Source organism: Myotis myotis, unplaced genomic scaffold (genome assembly GCF_014108235.1).
Source record: "Myotis myotis isolate mMyoMyo1 unplaced genomic scaffold, mMyoMyo1.p scaffold_m19_p_2, whole genome shotgun sequence".
NCBI lineage: Eukaryota > Metazoa > Chordata > Mammalia > Chiroptera > Vespertilionidae > Myotis > Myotis myotis.
In genome coordinates this window covers 136694265-136718681 of record NW_023416324.1, presented here as the reverse complement: position 1 = coordinate 136718681, position 24417 = coordinate 136694265, and the positions used below count along the sequence as shown (strand labels likewise).

Sequence of the window (24417 nt, the reverse complement as noted above, 5' to 3'; positions counted from 1 at the left end):
GAAAATTAAGTAACTTGGTAATTTTATTGCATGTCCTAATTCAATCTGCTCCCCAACCATTCTTTTGATCTTTCAAGGACCTTTCTTTGAGTCTAAATGATGTTTAAATATTTCTATTCTATCAAAACAAAGTAAAACTGATGCTTACTTCTTACTCCTGCTACTGTCTTTTCACACAGATTTCTTGAAAGTAATATACTTTCTCTCACCTTCTTAACATTCATAATGCCTAAACCTCTTTGGTTTTTGTTTTGTTTGGCTTAAACATGTTTATTTTTATTGAATTTATTGGGGTGACATTGGTTAATAAAATTATATGTGTTTCAGGTGTATAATTCGGTAATGCATCTGTATATTGTATCATGTTCACTACCCCAGTAATCCTCTTTACAATGTGGTGTCTGACTTGTTAGTATAGTAAAACCTTAGGATCAAATCCAATGACTTACTCCTCCATGAATTTCAAAACTACTTTAGAATCTACCCATCTTCTTTATCAAACCTTTCAGGCTTCTTCTCCCCTCATGTCCAATCAGTTCTCAAGGCCAGTTACTTTTCCTGCATGATTCCTCTTGCACCTGTCCCTTCTCTATTCCTAAGGAGTTTAAGGACCCGGGTTAGGTCCTCATTATCTTTGAACTTTTTCAATAATTTTCAAACTGGTCAACCATTTCCAAAAATCTCTTTTCCTTATTACCTCCTATTGGCTGGCTTAAGCTCAACAAAATAAGTTCCTAGTAATTTTAGTGCTATCTAAAATGAAATAGCTTGTCTGAAGTGATAATTATAACAGTGTGTTGTGAATAATTATAATATAAGGCAATAATATAAAAAACATCAAGACTAGCAGAACATGGTAAGCACCATTTATTGAGTGCTCACTGCATGCCAGACACTATGGCAACATAGCCACATTTTATGGTGTCATTTCATTAAATCTGACAACCCTATGAGATATTACTATTATTACTCCAATTTTAAAGATGAGAAAACCAAAACTTAAAGCATTCAAGTAACTTGCCAAAGGCCACACAGTATATAATAGAGCAGAATTTGTACCCCTCGCTGTTACCATCCCTGGAGACATTGCAAACTTTGGATGGGAGATATTGCAGAAGAGGTCCAAGGGCTGAATGGACTGGATAGATGATTTTTAAGACTTAATCTTGACATTCCATTTGCTTATTAGTTCATACATTTGTTGAGACCTATTCTGTAAAACATGATGCTAGGTTCTTTGTGAGATGGAAGATGAGTGGTCCACTATGCATAACTTCAAAAATGAGCTGACAGTGTAGTGATTAATCTAATGAAAATATTCCATAGGTAACTAAATATATCTTAGAGTTTTGGAAATGGGTCAAGGTCCAAGCTTTAGCATTGGAAATCATTAATATCTTTGCCATTCCTGCTGTTCTCTGAGGAACAGCCACATCAGCAATTCCTGGGAGCTTTTAGAAATGTCGAACCAGGCTCTTCCTCAGGCCTGTGGACCAGAATCCGCACTTTCATAAGGTCTCCCAAATGATTTACATGCACATCAATTGAGCACTGTTCTACATCTAGTTAGCAATTAATTGATCACTGATGACCACAAAGAGAAGTTTCAGTGAATGGTAGAGAAGGATGGAAGCCACTGAAATGGAATAAAGACTGTATTGGTGATACAGAAATCAGGAATAGTGAGCAGATCACTCTAAGAAGTTTAGGAATTTAGAGAAGAGATTAAAACGTAGAATGCAGCTGTAAAAAAGAAGGATCTCTTCCCCTTTGAGACAGCATGGAGGGACCTGGAGAGTATTATGCTAAGTGAAACAAGCCAGTCAGAGAAAGACAAGTATCACATGATCTCACTTATATGTGAAATCCAATGAAAAAATAAAATGACAAACAAAATAGAAACAGAGACATTGAAGCATGCAACAGACTTACATATTTCTGAGGGAAGAGGGGGAGCAGGAAGAGATTAATATAAGAACTTATATGCATATATGCATAACCCATGGACATAGACAATAGTGCAGTGAAGGCCTGGGGAGGGGGCTGGAGCTGGGTGGAGGAGGTCAATGGGGGAGGGGGGGTAAGGGGACATTTGTAATACTTTCAGCAATAAATATAAATTTTTAAAAAAACAACACCATAGCTTGGAAGATATAACAGGATCAACAGATTTTGTTTTCAGGTAGGGAACTCTAGAGCATGTTTGTAAGCCAAAGGCAGGGCACCAATGACCGGGAAGGGGCAAATGTAAAAGAGAAAGGCTTACAGAATATGGAAGGGACTCAATTGTTACTGTACAAAGCAAAAAACATATCCCTTGGAAAGAAGAGAAAGAGTGGTAAAGATAAATTTGGGCTGAAGAAAGAGTAAGCTGATGGTGGATACTCTAAATTTCCTCAGCATTGCAAAAGCCAGGATAGATTAGGGTAGGGAAAAAGCCAGGATGCTATTTCTATGATCTGGGGTAAGGTGAGGAGTGCCTGGATTGGAATCATTGGTGCGGAAATGGAGAAGTAAAAGACAAAGATACTTACATGCATACTTCTCAAAGGCAAAACCAATATAACTTGGGGGCTCATTAGTTATAGATGAAAAAAATGAGTAAAGATTCAAATTAAGGTGAGTGGAAAAATTATGATACTTCAGAAAGTAATAAGACAAGCGAGGTAATATATCATGTTAAGTTTCAAGTAATGGTACAACATAAAAGTAAAAATGCTGACATTTCACTGCCTATTATTCAGCATCTATTTACTGAAGGTCTACCTTGTACCAGATGCTGGCTCCAGGAACTGGCGAGATAATGGTGATAAACTTACATATGATCTCTCTCCTCACAGGACTTAAAGTTTACGTGGCAAGACAAATGGATACCGAGGCATTGTGCTCATTCAGGTGAGAATCCACAAACATTGAAAATACCCACTTCTTAAAAACTTAGGGGGGGAAAGGAGAGTCAACAACCTGTTCTGAACCAGCTAACAAGGAGGCCCTCACTCTGCATTAAGAGGAAATAAATATAATATGAAAGTGTTAGAAAATGTGAAAATGATATCTAAACGAACCATAAAACTTTAATAAGTTGGCAAAGAAGCAAGAACTAAAGCAATCTTAAACGACTTAAATTGGAAACATGGGAAGGAAAAAATAAGTTATTAATGGCAAAATAAATTTTGGTTCAAAACATGTTTTACTCTTCATCTGGGCCAATTTGGAAAGCTTTCATTTGACCTTAGATTTATCAAGGGTAAGTGTAACGTTCTTCCTTTCAAAGTCCATTAAGAATAAAAACCATAAATTAAGCACATCTATTCTCCAATGTGAATTAAGAAAAGGGTCTAAAAACAGGGAGACCCATATGAACCCTATGCCAATCAGAATAGAAACATGTGACACAAAAGAGTGAATCAACATTTAATTAATGTTCCCAAGTTTAAACCAAACAAAATAAAACTAAAACAGGGGTTTTCTCACTGGAAACTTACTACACAGAGCTTTGACATAGGAAGTCCAAAAGCAAACTAAAAAGCAAAAACTTTTCCAATAAATTATTTGCATTTGTAGGATAAATGAGGCTATCCAACAAAACAATGTGAAAATTCTTGTGTGTGTGTGTGTGTGTGTGTGTGTGTGTGTGTGTTGTGTGTGTGTGTGTGTGTGTTTAAATCAGGGACTCTACACAGGGGGCCAAATATTAGAGTTCAAGGGATTAAAATAACAACAGTTGGTATTTCTGTAGCAAGCCAAGGGCATTCAGATTTCAGTGGTTTTGTAAGAAGATACTCCTGAAGGAAAACTTTGGCTAGATTAACCTTCCAATTTTTGAGAAGCAATCATTCCCTATAGCTATTATTGCTTATTCTAACCTACTAGATTAGTCTAAATTCTAAAAACATCTGCATGATCATCTGAGAGTGAATTTCTCCAAGTCTGCTTACAATTACACTAATTTAGAGTTGTTCTGGTGGATTTATTTGGCTACTTATACTGAGTACAGTATTTCCAGAGCTTTTAAATAGGGACTACTATTTTTTTTAAATACCACAAAGACTAAAATGTCAGCTCTTTATTAACTACACTGGGAGAAAGGAGGCATGGTTAAATGAAATTCACAAATACTTCAAGTGCTTCTTTTTAGTCATTACTATTTAATTCTTCCCTTTTAGTGATGTCTTAACAATTTTCTATTTCTGTCCATAGCATCTTGACATGCTATTATTTAATTTTAATTTGTTTATTTTTTATTTTCTTTATTGATTAAGGTATTACATATGTGTCCTTATCCCCCCTTTGCCCCCCCACTCCCCCTCTCATGCCCAATTTTTAAAGAAGCTTTACTCAAAATGGAATTCTTCATTTTTAATATTGTGATTTGACAGGCATGAGTCCATTTACTTGATGAAAAGAACAGAGTGAGGGTGTGAGTCAGGGGCTGGGGGTGAGGTGCTTGGGCCTGTGAGCCAAATGCCTTGATTAAAATCCTAGTTCCACTAGGACAGTGGTCGGCAAACTCATTAGTCAACAGAGCCAAATATCAACAGTACAACGATTGAAATTTCTTTTGAGAGCCAATTTTTTAAACTTAAACTATATAGGTAGATACATTGCTATTAACTTAATTAGGGTACTCCTAAACTGGCCTTTGCTAAAAACGTCCTCAATCTGATTGAGGTACGTTCGCTGAGGTTGACCCCTTCCAACTCTCCCATCCACACTCGTCTTGTATACTTGTTTCATCTATCTCCTTTCCGAAAACTGACTTCTGCGCATGGGCCACGAAGTTTCAATCGCACTGTACGTGCGTGGTATTTTGTGGAAGAGCCACACTCAAGGGGCCAAAGAGCCACATGTGGCTCGCGAGCCACGGTTTGCCGACCACTGCACTAGGTCACCTGCTCCTCTACCTTCTCCACATCCGTTACCTGCTTGTGCTGTCAGACCATGACAACAGCTATCGATTAGATTAGAATCAGTCATTAGATAAATTCTTTCATGAAAGGGTCAGCAAGGCCAGGTGAGATTAAAGGAAAGGCTTGAGGACAGGGGAAGGAATCATATCCATATTATGCTGTATGAATTTACAGGTAACTGCACCTCAATGATTTATCAAGCAAATTGAATAACTGCATTTTGCTACAAGTGTTCCAAATTTCTTCCCTTCCCTCTTTCCTTCCCTACTTTTGACTTTTTTTTAAAATAAGAGAATAAAAAATTATTTTAAAAAAGAAAGCAATTTATAAATGTTTATTTTCTTAGCATTATCACCGTGGACCAATCCACTAGAAACTGGAATTATCACAAGAAAGCATGTTCTTTTAAGAGTTCATTTTCCAAACAAAATAAGTATGGGTTTAGTAGTGGGTGAAATAAAAAATATTTCAGATTCTTTGTAACATCCCAAAATTATTTTTCAAAAAAAATTGGTTTTGGCAATATCGTCTACATGCCTTTTCCCAAAAATGTCTCCTTCAGAACTGTGGGATGGACATGTTTAGGGAAATTTAATTTTTTCTTAGTCTAGATTTCCTAATCAAAGTCATGTGAAAGGTACTTTTGAGGACTTATAAACATTTTAAAGATCTTTCTTTTTAGTTCAATTTAGACAAATAAAAATAAGCACTACACAAATAGATACTTGGCCAAAAGGTACATGAAAAAGTGCTCAATACCTTAGTACACAAGAAATGCATATCAAAATGATAATGAAGAGAGAACTACACTAGAATAACTAAAATGAAAAATAATGACAACACAAAACATGGCGAGAATGGGGAGCAACTGGAACCCTTCCTATGTTGCTTATGGGAATGTAATGGAAAAGTTAGGAAAAAACAAACAAAGCAAAAAAAATTAAATATACATCTTTCCTGGGAGCCAGCAACCTTTCCAACTTTTTTTTCCCTTTTTTTGTCAGTAGTGGAACAATCCACCCATTTTACTTGCAAAAGGTGAACAGAAAGCTACTATATTCCTCTAGGACATTTACCTTTCCAACTTTTAACAGTCTTCCCTAACTGCCTTCGGCCTCATCCTCTGAGCCTTCATTACACTTCTCACTGATACTCCCCATTTGCCATGTGGCTTATTCTCCCTTCTGGTTTATTCTTTGTTAAGAAAATATACTGCCCAGTCAGCGTGGCTCGGTGGTTGAGCATCCACCTATGAACCAGGAGGTCACGGCTCAATTCCTGGTCAGGGCACATGCCCCGGTTGCGGACTCAATCCCCAGTGAAGAGCGTGCAGGAGGCAGCCAATCAATGATTCTCTCTTATCATTGATGTTTCTATCTCTTTCGCCCTCTTCCTTCCTCTCTGAAATCAATCAAAAAAAAGAAAAAGAAAAAAGAAAACATACTTGCATGTGTTTCTATTCAGGTAGGTGATAACTCCCTGAAGGGTAAGCCTTTGCATTCCCCTTACATCCAGAATGGGCTGGACAGCTAAGAGGTGACCTGTAAATGCTGATGCTCCTGATATTTACACATTCTTCTAAGGCATGCACAAATACTATTAAAAGCAGGCACTAATTTTCAGATGAAAAATAAAGTCTTCCATTATGATGAGTTACCTGTCATTGGGACAGTGACTCGGCAAGGTCCAGTCATGGTGTGGATTAATGAGGAAACCCCAGGACAGGAAGACGGAGCTTGGTGTCAGAGTGCCAACCACCAGCTGGAGAGGCTTGCGAGAGCGTGTTTTGCCTGTGAAGGTGACATACAGGTTAATTCTGTAACACTTAGTGTATTTTCATGATTGGGGTAAATGCATGAAGATGACTTGGTAAGATGAAGAAAAGTGTGAAAGTATCAAATTCCTTTTATACAATGCACAAATATTACTAATTCTTTGACAATGAATTTAAGCATGAATCAAATGAAATATTCCTTTTGATATTTATGTGTGTGTATATGTGCATATATGTATATATTCATATATGTGTAATATATATACATACAAACTATATCCAATTATATCTAGTTTTTATTTTCTTGGGAGTCAGGGATGAATATGGAGGTCTTGGCTGTTACCAGTAAAATAAAAACACACACATTTTCATATACATATACATACTATATTCACATATACATATATGTATGTATGTATATATACACACTCATTCCATTTCTTTTACATACAAAATTAAAACATGCTGTTTTTCCCCTGGAACTGTGAATTAGTGTGAAATAACATCTGAGAAAAGAAAGCTTAGCATCTAGGTGTAGGTATATTCTCTCTTTAAAACCTATTTTGTAGTGTAAAATCCCCATCATACCATTAAAATAAGAATATTTTTTACAGTGAGTATCTAAATGGAAAATGCAGATACACTTTTAACAATGCTGGGAGAGGAGGAATAACAGGAAGCACAGCTGTTCTGATGGGACTGAGTAGATTTGGGCAATGCTGATAAACCACTGTAGATTCTTTTCAAGTATATAGAGGCCAGACATTTGCATTTCCAAAAATATGTGAAACTGCAAGAATGGAAACAGTGAAAAAGAGAAGGGAAGATCCTCAACCATAGAATCCAACACTGTCTCATAAAACAGAGTAAATAAAATAAAAATCCAATAGCAGACCTAATAAAACTGCACAGAGCTAACATAAAACATATGTATTTGTATTCTCATTGGATTCCCCTTTCATTTCATGAGACTATGGGTATTGTATTTGCTATAGGACAAACTCGTGTTATCTTAGTCTAATGCAAGAGGGAACCAGCGGGTAGGAAGGTACTCATTGTATGAGCTTAGTGGAGCTTATCTTAACCAAAAGTCCTTGGAAATTGTGTCATTCTGTTGCTTCTACTAGATTTAAGTTCTGAAAGTTGTTATTCCAGTGAAAAAATCTTCTGAGCCCAGAAAATACATAACCTAATGATGACAAACTGCTTCATTGTAACATAGCTGAATTTTTACAAGATATTTGAAATAATTTTCAATGATAGTTATTGTTTACTTGGTTGCAAACATGCATTTATACTTCTCTGTAGATTTTTCCAATCCACCAATCATAGTACCTCGTACGATTGTGATACAAAGAGTCCAAGTCTGGGCGCCAAGGCAGGCAGATTAAAATCTAAAATGAGGGTAGGGGGCACCGGTAGTTTTAAAAGGCCCTGAGGTGATCCTGGTGTGCCTTTTTCCACCCCTGCATTGATTTTCACTAATGTAATGTAATACTAATGTAATCTTATTTTACAGATAAATATAACTTTCAACCCACTGAACTTTCAAGGGTGGCCAAGGTCACACCAAAGGCAATTGTAATCTAATTTTCTTTTTACTGCATCATTGGTTTAGCTCACACCTTATGAATATGATGCCACTGAAAGACCACAGATACATTTTTCTTTCACAAGGGAACCTATGGCTTACATGACCCATCAAATAATTATTTCACTAAGTTTGATTTTAATATAAAATGATTAAATAATCAAAATGTATGTGGTAGATGCAAATATAAAATGAATGGAAGTGAATCCATTAGTCATGACAGCATCCTCAAATGCAGATTACAAAAACAAAAATGATATCTGCTGCCTGAAAGGAAAGGTAGGGCATTATATCCTGGCAAGATGAAGCAGTTTCCTGCGCTGGGATCACAAAGTGAAAAATGACTGCTAAGGCCAGTGTCATAGCAGCTCCAAAACGAAGTGAAGTTATGAGGTGCTACTAAGGTGCAATCGCCGTCTTGACTTTCCTTATATATTTTTGTATATGTGTATTATGATCATATTTGCATTAAGAAACAGTCCAATGAATATGAAGCCAGAATCCCATGGAACCAGACTCATGCTTCTTGACTTTATTGTTAAATATTTTGAAATAGAGTCTTGAAATATTGTGAGATTATTTATTTTGAGGAGTATGGAAAGCTGCCTGGACAACTATTGTTAACACGTTGTAAGCAGTGATTGAAATTTTCCTTGGACTTTGGGAAAATATAAAAGGTCAGGAAAAGGAATGTGTATTTTTCAAAATGCTTGACTATTTATTGCTTCTCTTAAAAGAAGTGGAAAACACCAGAAGGAGGGGGGAGAGGGGAGAGGATTGTGGCAACTGATTTCTGTGAACCAGGTTTGGCTGATTCATCTGGAAGACAAACACACAGCTGCCAGGGACCCCTTGCTGGTCATAGTTAAAGATCTGTATGTTCTCCCCACCCATTTCATACCTTAAAAAATATGTAACGAAAGTAAAACAAAACAAAAAAGATCCTTTTTTTTGTGTGTGACATCCAGTGTATTATAAAAGATAAGTCTGATTAGGAAATAATTATTTTGAGAACAGTTCACATTGGAAGACAAGGTCAACTCTACCTACAGAGTTAGGAAGGTGTCGTATCAGGTGGTCAATCATATTCGCAGCTATAATTGGTCCCTCGTTATAGCAATGGCAACTCATTTGATCTGAGAAGACACTTAAGTAGTGAAACTGGGGTAATTTCAAGAAGGACTTTAATCTTTTGATCACATGGAAATAATTCTACTCATTTATTCTTATGGCATCTATGTTCCCATTTTGAGACGTCCTATCCATGGGAAGATGGGTGTTGCATTGCTGTTTCATAAAAGGAGTTCTTCTATATTTGACTAAATAGAAGAGGTTTAGAAGGGAGAGATCAGGATTAAATAAAACCTAAGTTCCAGTCTATTAATCCAACACATATAAATTAATTATGCCTTTGAAATGTAAACAGTCTCCTTCAGCAAAGGTTAGACATCAAAATCTGCCTTCAAAATCTGAAAGGCCCAATGGCAAGCATGAGGTCACACATTTCAAAACAAAGACACTAAGAGGAACAACTCTCAGGGCACACTTGCTATGAGCCAGGCCTTGTCCTAGGTGTGGCATATCCACAAACTCATTTAATTCTCACGATGACCCTAATTGTGCAGCAGAAAGGAGGCACTGAGAGGTTCAATATTTGCCTAAAGCCCTGCAGTTCACATGTGGTAGTACTGGGATAGGATCCCGAGAAGTCTCCTCCTGCCTCTGCTACTAATCTATTGACCAGAGCCTGCTGCGCATGTTTCAACTTCTAAACTGCATTCTTAAGGCCTCCCCAAGGCACTGGGTCTCCATGGGTAGAAAAGAGACAAAAAGTCATGGTTTAGAGTTAATAAAAAACAAAGTGAATTAAAAATACCTGAGCATGACTTCTTTTGACTTGGTGGAGGAGCAGGTCGCACGACAATCAGATATTTAGGCTCTGCATCTGGAAATAATAATAACTTTATTTATCAATAAAATTCTTTGAGAACGAGCAGCATTTGCCACAGCACACCCATGTCCTGACTCAGTGCTCCCAACTTTAGTCATCATAACCACAGTGGATGAGAGGACCCAGGAATTCAGAAACTTAATACTTCTTGCATAGTTCAATTTAATTCAGGTTTTAAAATGAAAATTAAATCCAGATTTTTAAGACCAAATGGACAGGGGTAGGGGATAGTTCTTAAAAGAATCTTACTAGACATGGATTTCATGTCACAGCTTCATCAATCCTTTCCCCTGTAGAGAGATTTTTCAAAAATTAGGTCAAATCGATTCTGTGATCCTCTTTCTCACAGAGGTTCATCCTGATGCTAAAACCGGAGATGGGAAATCCCACTTGCATAAAATATATGGTTGTGTCACCTGTTGTATGATCTGAAATGGCTCACTTTTGTGAAGATATTATTTTGTTGTTTTTAATCCTCACCTGAGGATATTTTTTTCCATTGATATTTTTAGAGAGAGTGGAAGGGAAAGAGGGAGAGAGAGAAAAACATTGAGGAGAGAGAGACACATCAACACATCAATTGGTTCCCTCCCGTAAATGCCCCAATCAGGGCTAGGGATCAAACCTGAAATCCAGGTGCATTCCCTTGACTAGGAATCAAATGGTGACCCTTTTAGCTCATGGGTTGAAACTCTAACCACTGAACAACACTGGTCAGGGCGACATATGAGTATTTATAATGACCTATTTTATCTTGTTACATAATTTCTCAGCCAGTCTCATATCTAACCAGTCATTTGTGTGAAAAATTTTAAAATAAGCTCACAATTTTAGGTTGCTATGATTTTCACCTAAAATATGCCAATGGGAAATAAATTAATAGAGAATCTGTTTTTAAAATATTTAGGTTTTAAATAAAATGTTTAAATAATTAGTATGTGCTAACTCAATCATGAGCTAATAATTTATCAAATGCTCTTTTTTAAATTGACGTTTCCAAGGTCCATGGTTGGTTTCAATATATGTAATAAAGCAAATACACTTGGGGCATACTAAATAGCATTTTATAAGCAGCTCTACTAGAATTACTCAGTGATGGGTATTATTTATAATAATACTAGTAGCCTTGCGCACGAATCCGTGCGCCAGTAGGTCGCTGCCACCCTCCTGTAGCTCTCTGCCCACTTCCCTGCCCTCCTCTAGCTTCCCCCCTCCTTGCCCCCCTCATAGCTTGCTGCCCTGCCCCCTCCTGTAGCTCTCCACAGCCCGCTTGTACCTCGCTGGCCCACCCTCCTGCTGATCCGTGATCTGGTTTTGATGCGCTTCATCATTACGCCTCAGGGTGTAACGGCTAATTAGCATATTCCTCTCTTATTATATAGGATATTTCTTCAGTAACTTTGGATCCTGAAACTCATTCTACTCCAAGTTGCATTCAGACACTGTAATCAACAAGAGTTCCCCACCACTTGCTCAGGCACATTGCACATCTTGGTGTTGTGTTCATTCTGGGTTCACAGAGGCCTTGTCTGCCCCCGGCTTTACAGAACTGACCTCATTCTCAGCCAAAGGCAACCTGGAAATTCAACTGCCTTAAATGACTAGAGCCTTTGTTTTTTCCTGGACATCTCACTGCTCTATTTGCTATAACTTGCTGGGTAATTACCACAGCATAAACCAAACCAGGGAAGTTCAGGATAAACAGAGCTCTGCCTGTTTATCATCTAGTTGCCTCGTGAGCACAGCACAGATAAAGGAGCATTCATTGTGTTTCAGAGTCTCAAGTGTTTGGAAGCAAATCCTGTTTAGTGAAGCTTATGTTGGGAATGCGTTTAATCTAAATCAAGTTTCCTAGTAGAAATACATTAACCATTTCCTGATTTTATTTGGGATATAATGTGACATAGGTATTAAGAAACTACCATGTATTGAGTATTTTCTGTGTGCAGGATACAGTGGGGCCTTGACTTATGAGTGTCCCGACTAACGAGTTTTTCAAGATATGAGCCGCCTCTCGGCCGATTTTTTCTTTGAGTTGCGAGCTAAAATTCGGGTTACGAGCCAGCTTCAGATACCCCACCGCTAGTTAGCACAGCTAACATCACAGTGAACGCCACATCATCAGCCCAGCATCACGTGTCTCACTCGTTCACTGTTGATTTGGCATACGAGTAATTTGAGTTACGAGCTCCGTCACGGAACGAATTAAACTCGTAAGTCAAGGCCCCACTGTACTTGTTAAGCACTTTACATTCATGCCTTAATTACTCTTCATGGCAATCCTCCCAGAGACATCTTATTATCACCCCTCATATGTAGATAAGGTCACCGCAGCAGTCAGCTTGATGGGCACAAAACGTAGGCAGTCGCACAGAGTCCTGTGCCCAAAAGGGTGCCAAGCTTTGGTTTAATAACCCACTGTCACCATATTGAAATTGTTAACACTTTTGTCTTTGACTTTGTGTTTTGCAAGGGAAGTTTGATGGAAGGATGGAGCATGCGAGTGAGCAAAGACCGGAACAATATGCATGTCCTCCCATCCACATAGAGCATTCGAGATACCCCATTAGCCCAGCATGTCAAAGGATCCATGATTGTCTGGGAGTTCAGCAACACTCAAAGGTAGAACAAGGTGAGCATATTACATCTATGACTGAGTAAGGGCCACAGTTCCCATTTGAACCAGAACTTGATTCAAAGCATAATGAAGGCAATAGCCTTTTAAGAAACACAAATGAGTAAGGAATCCAATTGTATTCTTCCTTACTCATGTTACTTCTTGTATTCACCAACTACTTATGCTGGAAATGATGATGCAGAAGGAATAGTTAGAGCAACCCCTAGTTCCTTTTCTTTTTATTCTTCCACATTCATAGGCAAGTCAAAGGCAGAGTATTGGTAGTGTGTGCACGTATCAAGAAACGAAATAAAAAGTTGAGTTAGTTTTGTACATTTCCACTACTCTGGTAAGAATGAAATACATGTATGAACTACCAACTGCAAATTGTGTAACGTCAGTGATACTGCTTTGGAGTTTAAAGCACTTATGTTTGCACTTAAAACTAGCATTGCCCAGGATAATGCTAAATGTTAAAATTGATGCTGATAATAAACAAACTTAATTTAATGACATTAAGGAGCAAATAAAATAACACCAGGACAAGCTGAGAGGGAAACTCTGGAAGAAAGGGAAGAACTTTATATTTTAGTACCTTTAGTACCCCCCACCCCCACTGCTTTTTGAACCAGGAACCCTTCATTTTTATTTTGCACTCGGCCCTGAAAATTATGTCGCTCCCTTAATCTAGTCCTCAAAATGCCCTTTTACTAAAACTCTGGAATTTACTTCCAGAAAAAAAAGCTAAATCCCTATTTTTCTTAAATTGTCCTTAGTGAGACAAAGCCTCTTAGAGTTAGCCTTTTATTTCCTTCCTTGATACGCATTAACCCAACTATGCCTCAGTGGTTTTTAAGAAGACTTGGAGTACTAGAAAAATAACATGCATGATCCAAGACATACAAGCAATTTAAAAGTAATTTTTGTTATGATCCCAGTCATTTTGTATAAAGCAAAGGCGGTTACAGCCAATTACAAATTGGAACAGATGTTGGAATCTGGGTGCACATGTGGCCCTCTCTGCTCATTAAAAACTTTTAGTGTTCATGGATTTCAGCAGTGTTTGCATTTGAGTGGTAACACAGATACGGAAAAATAAAACAAGTGAAAAAGAAGATTTCTATTTCTGATCTGAGCTATGAAATTCTTTGTGGGTTTGTAGCAACCTGGAAATATACACAACAGTAGCCTGATCAGAAATTCTGGTAAAACATGCCAAAATACATGACTCTTTCATTTAAAGCATGTGTTAACTAAAATGTCAATTTAAGAAAATCGTGTGGAAAGCAGTTACCTTAACAAATGTTCCTTTCCTAATAGTTAAGCCTGTTGTAGACTATTTATATCTAATTTGCTTACTATTTTAAATGCCCTATGGTAGACTATAGAGGCAGTTTACTGTTTGGGGAAATCTACTATTGAAATCCTTTATAAGGTACTAGAGTTTTTATTATATAAATAATCCTCCCATAATTGCTGTGTTTGACAACTTCCAATTCTCTCATTTTTTAATAGAGGACATCTGCCTTGCAAGCCACCTGCTTTAGAATGCTGTCACAGTGCCGTTTGTTTCTGCCACATACATTTCCACACGATAACCATAAAATAAGCCAGATGATCCTAAAGAAAATCAGGTAAGGGGCATGAAAAAAACACACACCATATTTACTATGCCATCTTTTTCGCAATTTGGTTTCATGTCAAACTATGGCATAAGAGTGTGGACTCTGGAGCCTGGGTAATCCTGCTCAGCTACTTATCAGTACAAGGTGAAGTACTTCACACCTGTGCACCTTAGCTTTCTCATCTTCAAATTGGAAAAAATCATAGTACCAGTCTCATGGGGTTCCCAGGGACGAGTAGCCTACAGACCGCCTCGCACACAGGAAGTGCTCATGTAACTTTAGCCATCATGATGACGAGGATGATTTCTTGAAGCAGTTTTTGCCTTAAGAGGTCCCGGGGACATATTAGAAGTATGGAAAATCTTCCAAACCTTTTGTTCACAGATTCCAAAATACAAAAATTTCATAGAAAAGAAAATTATACTGATAAAAATTCTGTCCTTGACCCATATTCTCTTCTTCCGAGCTCTTTCTCAACTAGGCCCTGACTGTTAGGATTCTGTGTTCATCTCTGCATTGTCCAGTTTTAGGGAGAATCCTGCTTAGATGGTTTAGCCAGAATTCCCCATCCTCCATACTTCATCACCAATGATACCTAATCAGGTTCTGATCCTTCACCATCCCTTCACCATCTCTTATCCTTCACCATACCTCAGGAGGTATCTGATCAGCCTGGCTTGCCTTCAGCAATAATCTGTTAGGTCAGTTTAACCAGAATTCCTCTTACACTTGATGTTTCCCCTTAGTAATTTTTCATCCATTGACCTCTCCACAATGCTGTTTCTTGGTTAAAAATTTCCAATTTTCCTTGTTGTATTTAGAGTTGAGCCCAATCTCTCTCCTCCATTACAAGACCCCCATTACAGTGGTCCCTATACTATCAAGGCAGTTCCCTTTGAATAAAGTCTTCCTTACCATCTGTAACAAGTGCCACTGGGTAATTTTTTTTTCTTTAACAATATTCATAGATATCAATGCAAAATATCCTAGAAAATAGAATGACAAGCACAACCTGGCAGTACATAGTACAGGAAAACATATGGCCAAGTCTAATTTATTCCAGAAATGTAACATAAGGAGGAAAAAGATATTTCCTATTTCTGCTGAAATACTGACAAACTTTATTACCATTTTTAACCAATTCTGAATAAAAGTTCAATGAAACATTCCTTAATATGATAAAATATATCTTCAAACATCTGCACCACCTTAATTAAATGTGCAGGATCTCACACACATACTTCTGTTGATAACTCACCTTTGACTTTATCAGAACATTCAACCCACATTTTTCTTTCCCTTTTATTATCATATTTTTTTAAAATGTTACACTATGATTCTATTTTTGTAACCTGCTCCAGCTTTTCTTTGAGTAATGGGACAAGGATTAGGCAAACAAAGAATTATGTAACCAACTATATTATGTGTTCTTGTGCGCCAATGCCATAGGAATAGCTAAAATGAAGTAGTAGGTTGGGAGCATTCCTGGAACATTTACGCACAAGACCAGTCTTACCAGAAGAGTGAATTAGAACAAACTTGCTCATTAAGGTCCCAGATATAAGTTCCTATGACCATTTCCCTTTTTGAGTTACCTCCTCACTTGACTGAATAGCTTGTCCTCTTAGATCTCATTTTCCTTTGTTCTCAGAGAGGATCACAAAAGCAATCATTTGCAATTTAATGTGAATGGATTCATGTTAATCTCTACTCATGATCTATCTCATTTACATAAGAAAAGCATGTCCTCTACTAAATACATCCTGAGCCTCAAGCAACAAATGGGGAGACTTTTTGTCCCAGTGCCCTTCCTAATTCCTTTTCTCTGTCCCTAAAATCATTAAGGTGTGGAGAGCTACCTACTCCATAAGCTAAAGACAATTGGGTTGCAAATGTCTTGTCAGAGACTAGAGTTTGCCTGACACCTTCCAGTAAGGTCAAGAAAGTGAGAGCTTCAAAAAAACACACACAAAAATAAATAAAAACACACAACAAAACAAAAATACCATAAAAGTGACAGCTTGAAAACTGGCAAAAGAGGGCCAGTGATTTGGAAGAAACCCCAGTAAAACAGTGTCTCCAAAATGCTGCATCACCAGTGTTCTTGCTGGCACAGAGGGTGAGATGGTGTGGAAAATAAGGCTACTGAGAACTCTGAGTCGAAAGGTAAAGCGGAAAAGTTAAACCCCAAGGTGAAGAATATTTAACAGTAAGTTCACTTTTCTTTGGCTTATTTTCCTTTCGTGTTGTTGTTGTTGTTGTTGTTTTTAAGTAATAGATATCTTCCTCCCTCAAACCCCAAATCCCATGCTAACCATATGAAAAACATCAGACAAAACAAAATTGAAGGCATTCTGTAAAATAACTAACCAGGACTCCTCCAGACTGCTAAGGTCATCAAAAACAAGGGAAGTCTGAGGAAGTGACAGTCTACAGAAGCCTAAGGAGATGTGACAATGTAAGGTGGTGTCCTGGGAGGGACCCGGGGTCAGAAAAAAGGACCTTAGGTAAAAAATGATGGAAGTCAAATGAAGGATGGCCTTTAGTTAAAAATGTATCAATATTGGTTCATTAATTGTGACAAATGTAGCGTATTAACACAATATGTTGAGAATAGAAGAAATTGGGTGTAAAGTACACAGGAATTCTTTGTACTACACTTGCAACTTATTACAAGTTATTCTAGCATAAAGAGTTTATTTTAAAAATCTTTTTGTAAAAAATAGATAACAAAATTTATGTATCCATGAATCAAAGGAAGCTCTTTCAATAAGTATAAAATAAAGGCCCTACTAGGATGCAAAAGCAATGTCATTCATCAGCAACTTTTTTCATTTTAGATAAATAGTGGTGTGATTTACAGTTAAAGGGGCTTTAGAATTTGATGAAATACGGTAGGTGTTTTTATTAGAAGCCCATATGGCACATCACAAAACTAAGACGTTAAGAAAATCACCCACCTAGCCTGTACCAAAAGTCTGTGGCCCTGGAAATCTCCACAGAGAAATATTTTCAAATTTTCTTTGCATCTGCAAGTGTTCACATGCCATCCTTAACTGTAATCTGGCCTGAGTAGGTACAGTCCACATTTAAGTAGTCCCTTTAGCTTTAACATTTGGCAGACAGCTCCTGTGCCTTATTTCATCAACACTAGCACTGAGTAATGTCTGCTTGCAAAGACCCTTGAACAGCCTCCTTGTGTTTTAAGCTCAGGCAGAGAGCTCCCCTCAACCAATAGTCAGTTCTGAAGGAAGAATCTTGGAGTGCGGCACTGGAGGGGGTGAGCCAGCAGAGCTCTGTGGGCCCTGGCTCTGCATTCTGTCTCAGCGGCCCTTGCCATGCTGCTGGCACCAGCTCCCTCACCTGCTGGGCCAGGAGGGAGTGAAGGAGGCCGTGTGCTGGGCAAGAGGTGTAATCTAGTGGTGATGAGGGAGCGGGGGGGGGGGGGGGGGGGGGGGGAGTGGAGTGTAAAAAAGACAGCAAATCCTACTTGTCTACTTACTCATTTTTTGAAAGCTGCATCAGTAATTCTAAATTTCAGGAGAATAACCAACCTTGCTCCCCACCCACACCACCTACTCTCACATTCTAGTGATGATAAATAATAACAAGTTGTCTCAACAGCCGATGGGTTTCAGCAACGGGGTACAGATGGTTCATATGAGAGCGCAGTCCACATCCATTCTGAAGCCCAGTGACTGGAAAATGAGAGGCTCAGATATTGTTGATGCAAGAGATACATCCCTCCAGAGGGAGTATCAACCAAAAAACTCACTATAAAATGTAATAATTAAGTCAAAAGCTAGAACAGTAGCCATTGTTAGTCTTGTTTGTTTTTATGTCCTTTCAGGAAGTTTGGTGTCTCTTCTGGAAAAATACTGATGGGTTTTTCCTAGAACGTTGAGGAAATTATGCTATCTGCTTAGACAAGTGCTAAGCCATAGCTTTGCAAAGCTTCACGGGGGCAGGAGTCCAAAGAGAAGACACAGTGGTCACAAGTGATATCAGTATTGCACTTAATTTACTAAGTTTATGAATATAAGACGTTCGTAATTTTTAATAAACCACTTAGGTTACTAGCACGTTGCTCTCAGTTGTACATAAAAAATGAACATCTATAGAATTATGAATCACCACAAACGAACACAAGGTCTCCACCTTTTAGAGTGTTTCTAAGCCCCTGTAAGGAGACGTGGGGGCCGAGAATCACGCTGAATCTAGCCAGGGCTCAGTTCATGTTTTATTGCTATCTGTACCATAAGGCCTGGAAATACAGTAATTGCACAATAAACCTCTTCTGAAAGGTCTCCGAATCTACTCCTCTATTCTTTTTTGCCTGGGGCTAGAGTAAAAATAAAGTGTGAAGCTTGCAGAAGGAAAGGAAACAATGCTTCGGGATTTGGGGAGTAGCAGTCAGCAAAAGAGCAAATGATCTTTCTTAAAAGCTAGTAAATTTGAACCACTGAGTAAGCTATCTGTAAAACTGTTCTTTTTCCTTTGAAGTTTTTTCTTATATACGGTTTTGTGTGTAAGAATAATCCTTATCCTTTTTTCACCTGCAAAAATAATTTAAAGCAAATCCTACACTGTTCAGTAGTTATTTCCATAAAAAGTTATAAAAACAGTTGAAAAATGAACCAACACCCACTTGGACAGAACAATGTGCTGGGCCCTGGGCCCTGAGAGAGCCCTGGCTTCTCTCAGCCTCTGAAAGGCATCCGGCGGGCACGGCCCCCAGCAGGCTGGGGCAACACGGGGGCCAAATGGTCTTTAGAGGCACAGCCGCCCACTACCTCAGAGCACCTACTAATGCAAAAATGACAAGGAACATCACCACGGGTGGGGTGCCAGAGTGTCTAGTCACAGACACGCTCTGAAGGGAGCTTACCGCTGATGGTGTGCATGTTTCAGAGTCATCTGAGATTGAGGAGCAGCCCCTCATGTCCACGCTACAGAGTGAGTGGAACCTCTAGCTACAAAATGGGACTCAGCTTTGACAGGAAGACAGGAGGTGGGGAAGGAGGAGGTGGAAGGAAGAGGTTGGAGGGGGAAGAGACTTTTCCTAGGCCCAGTAACGTGTACACCCAAAGGCTCTGCTAAGCTCCTTCGCTGTCCGCAGCCGACTAAAGTGGGCTGAGAGGAGAGATGCATCCTTTTTCCAGAGAGGCATTTCAAAGACACAGTCCACCGAGGAAGACATTACTGGAAAACATTACTAAAACTTTTGCTTTAATTTCAGTGAGATTTGGGGAAGCAATGCTACTGAAAACACACGTCGCCTGGCATGACTACATACTTTGCAGGCCTCGTCAATGCAAAATCAAAGGGTGGGACCCCCGTTTTTATAAGCGGGGGGACAGTGACATTAAGGACACTCAAATATAAAATGTTTCCTTTCTTTCACAGTCCCTGTCCAGACCTGCCATGGTATTCACTGGCTACGTAATGCTGAGCTCTGCTGGACAGTGCAGACCCTCACCCCACCCTCCTCCTCAACCTGCCTGCCTCACTGCGTGGGACCCTCCCCCATCACTGCAAACTCAGGATCAAAGCGCCTTACCCCCGACCCCACCCTCCAGGGTGAAAAAGCCAACCTCCCCTTCCCACAGGCCTGCCATTCCAGCCCTGAGATGCTGAGAGATTGCAGCCTTGGCGCTGGGACACACTGTGTACTTTATAGGGGTGAGAGAGAAGTGTTCACTGGCAAAATCACCCACTGACTGCACTGTCACTGCCAGCCCATGCAGAACTGCTGCCACCATGTCCTGACAGATGTCCCCACTGGCAGGGGTGGGGGTGGGGGTTTGCAGACCTGACCCTCCCTGCATCACATCAAGTCCCTGCCAAAAGCAGAGGTGACAACAGTTGAGTGGGAGTGAGGAGAAGGCCCAGCAGCAGGGGTGCCCGGAGACCAGGTGCTGAGAACCAAGGCCATCCAACCTAACTGACAACATCAAACTGAAAGGCAAAACTATTAAGAATTTCAAGACAGTGACAGTAAAGCATTAAACTTCAAATGCAGGGCCCTCCTGAGTACAATGGTCACACGCCCAAGAAGCCAGCCTGGAACCTACCATCCACTCCAATCCTGCATACCCACCATCTTTATTTGGAGACAAATTCTCTCCCTGCACTACAAACAAAGACTGTGTAATAACCTATTTCTCTTACCCACTTGCCCCACAGCCAACACACATCCTTTCCTAGTCTGCAGACTTGGGAGGCATTAAAATGGTCTACTTCATTGCCTGTAGGTTAGTTCCTTGCCGTGTCTTACATGTGCAATCTGCAGGGAAACTGAGTGATGGGTGTTGTCTGTGAACTGTTTTAAGGTTTGGCAAGGGCTTGCTTTTGAAGGACAGACTGGACATACACACATTTTCCAGTGAGTTCATCACTGCGTTCATATTGTCTCTACAGGAAACACCCTTAAAAAATCAGGACTGTGTCTTGCTATTTCCCTTTCAAATAATGAAGCTAGGCCACAGGAGCTATCAAACGGTCAGCCAAAGCTTTCCGGTCAGCAAGGTGTTTTCTCTCTTAAATGCTGGTTAGTGATACCACATAGGGGTGAGGAGGCAGGAATAATTCCCATGAGATGAGTTTTTACGTAGGGTTCAAAGGTGAGAGGGGACTTGAATGGCATGGGGGGAGCACAAAGGCATGGTGGTCATGTGCACAGGTCTGAAGCCAGCCTGCCACTTACAGTTTCTTAATCTGGGGGGATTTACTGTCTTCATTGGGAAGAGGAGGATACTGATAGTACTGCTTCAAGGGGTTGCTGTGAGGATTGAGTGACCTGCTTCTGTAAAGGCCTTTGAAGGTGCTCAACACGAAATCATCAGCTAACAAGCTGGTGAGAACTTCCACTCCAGCGTTTGTTGAGCAGCTGCTTTGTGTCCAGCCTGGTGAATGGAACACAATAATGGCAACCTCTTCTTGATTGTATCCTTCCCTTCTCACTGAGGAGTGTCCCTGGTGGCCAGAGAAAAGGCTGAGCTATTGGCTTAGAATCAGAAGAAGAAAGACCTATGACCGTGCTAAGAATTCAAGGCTTTCTTTCACATGTAGATTAAGCATATACTTCCACTAAACTGAGATGCTTTTGAGAGAAAGGGGAACATGGCTAATAATTATGCCAGAACAACAGGTATAAACCATAACCGTGCCTGAGAATAATGATTTTTCTGAAGATTTTCACTCCTGGCAAATAGATACTTTTTACCATGTTGACTGGGAGGCTTTCCCAGCAAACCGCCCTTCAGTCTGTGGGTCGCCAGCTCCTACAGCCACAGATCTATGGACATGAAGGAACGTGGGAAGGTGAGGCTCCGCTCAGGTCCTAGCTCACGATTTAGCTGGTGAGACATGACACAAATAAGAGCAAACGAATAATAACAAAAGCAATTATAGAACAATTCAAAACAGAAAATGATAAATGCTGGCCGACACGTCAGCACTTTGGTTGTGATCAGTATGTTCCAGGGAACAATAGTGTCCAGAGGAAAGTAAAATGTTTAAGAAAATATGTGGGCAACTAGAAAATGAGGATTTGATTGTATTTCTTGGTTTTGAGATATATTCCTTAAAAAGTTTATAATAAATAGAGATGGTGGTGGAAGAGATGTGGGGGGGGGGGGGGAACAAGTTTTGGGGACACAGTAAATGCTTTATATATTTTAATTCATTTAAACCTAAAAAATAAATGAAATTATAAAGTCTAAATATTATCTTGCACATCTGTTCCAGATAACCCTCAAATTCTCTAATTTATCCTCCTATTGGCAGCTGTCTTTCCATTTAGGACCCCTTTTCAATAGCAAGCCTCTTGCAATGAATCTGGGACAAGGTATACTTTTGGCCCATCTATTTTGGGAGACCATTTTAAATATAATTAATAAAATTTTAAAGTTAGATTTTGGTCTTAGTGCAATACATTTGAAAAAAAATTGTTATGCATTATATTAAAATATTCTGAATTAGTTTAATTGCATTTTCAAGAAAAGAGAGTCTTGGAAACAGTTTATCTACTGTTTGGTGAGGTCAGGAAGATCATAAAAACATAGAACTTTGAATAGATGCTATTTTTATGAAAACATGCTAAAATGGTCATCTATGATTATCAAGGTCTTTCTGGTGTAAACTCATGGTGAATTCTTTAATAGCATAGCATAGCAATTACTAAGAAATTGATGCCCACTGTGCCAATTTCTTTAAAAATTCTTTTTGAAGCTTACGTAACTTGTGCTAAATTTTGCACCTTGGAGAAAAGTCAAGTGATTCTGAGATTCCTATTTGTTAATGAAAAACTTGGATTAATCCTGAATATTTAAAGCCAAATACTTCCCAAGTGGTAAAACCATTTCCAGAGAAAGAACTAAGAATTAGATGACATTTTCAAAATAGCCTTAAGCAAGAGAGAAAAATACACCTTAACACCTTGCTGACCGGCTATTTCGAGCCAGAACTCACTCATGCAGCAGCTACTTTTCTTTCAGTAGTTTTGGCAACCCATAGTTCTCCTTTACTGTTTCACAGACCAGTGTTCAAAAATAGTTCAGCTGTAGACATGCTGTTGCAGTAATTATGTTGGTAAATATGATGCCAAGAACCAAAAAAAAGACCCATGGGCACGAGGGAGAAAGCTACATGGGCAGAGGAACAAACGGTAAAATGTCCCAAAGGCAGAAATATGGTTCACATTTTTGCAAAACTGCTAGGAAGGCAGTTTACATGTAGAAAGCTGAAGGAAGAAGTCAGATAGGAAAGTGAGTCCCACCTAGAGAAATAAATTCCTCTCCCTTCTGGGCTTCTAAACTGCCTTATTTATGTATTTTAATCTAACTCTTATTACATTGCAATATAATTGATTTTACATATGATTGTCTTTTCCACCAGACTATGGGATCAAGATTTATTTACTTAGATTCCCATTTTCTAGCACTCTGATGGACATAAAATAACTTTCAATAAATATTTTTAAATGCCCCCCCCCCCAAAAAAAAAGAACTAAGAAAAGGCTGTAAGACAGATAATATAGTCTATTGTAACTTTTTGCCTTCACCCCTTATATATCTCAAATTTGCAAATATAGCTACTCTCACTTTCACAAAGCATCCTTACTAAAAGTCCATATTTTATCATTTTTGCCAGATTATATGTCTTGAATCTGATGTGTCCTCTCCATGGAACCATTGTTTCATTGAGTGATAATAGCTGTTTGGGAATATATAAAGATTTTACTTTCAAGATAAAGGATCCAAAAGAGATCCGACTTTGTAAAGACAGTTTGTGAATTATCGTTCCGATGAAAGAATTAAGTATTTGCTCGAACCTCTTTCAAGTCATAGTTTTTGGAAATATGAGTGATTCAAGTAAAGGATCAGTTGACCAGTGATCTTTCCATTCTGGCTTCTTTGTTAGTCAAATCAATATAATTAAACCAAGAAACTTCTTTATATCCGTATAAGTAACATCTGTCCATGATGATCTTTTAACAAAGGTTTTGTGGTATTTTTCCATTTGGTGATGGTATAAATTGGTTTGAGAAGTAATGAGATAGAAAAAATCCTTACCAAAAAATAAATTGGGCCTTAGCCAGTTTGGTTCAGTGGATAGAGCATTAGCCTATGGACTGAAGAGTCCTGGGTTCCATTCCAGTCAAGGGCACATGCCTGGGTTGCAGGCTCCATCCCCAGCCCCAGTCGGGTCATGTGCTGGAGGCAACCAATCAGTGTGTCTCTCTCACATCTAGGTTTCTCTCTGTGTGTCTCTCTCCCCCTCTTCCACTCTCTAAAATAAAATCAATGGCAAAAATCCTCTAGTGAGGATTAACAAAATAAATAAATAAATTTGTTACTTCATTTATGCTTTGTGGGTCTCCAAAATGAACAGTTAGGCCTGAAATCTATAACAATAAAAGCGTATTATGCTAATTAGATCGGACATT

At 38.9% G+C, this 24417-nt stretch overlaps 1 protein-coding gene and 1 pseudogene across 28 annotated transcripts in view; both read right to left on the bottom strand.

Moving 5' to 3' along the window:
* LOC118675254 (ABI family member 3 binding protein) overlaps nucleotides 1–24417 on the bottom strand; it is a 257719-nt gene that overhangs the window by 156289 nt on the left and 77013 nt on the right. For all 28 annotated transcript variants that reach the window (XM_036347661.1, XM_036347632.1, XM_036347642.1 and 25 more), the window contains exons 3-4: nucleotides 10152–10220; nucleotides 6568–6700 (exon numbers count right to left, since the gene is read on the bottom strand). In XM_036347661.1, coding sequence (XP_036203554.1) covers nucleotides 6568–6700; nucleotides 10152–10220 — 202 coding nt within the window. The remainder of the gene's footprint in view (nucleotides 1–6567; nucleotides 6701–10151; nucleotides 10221–24417) is intronic.
* On the bottom strand, nucleotides 5906–5993 carry LOC118677999 (annotated as a pseudogene).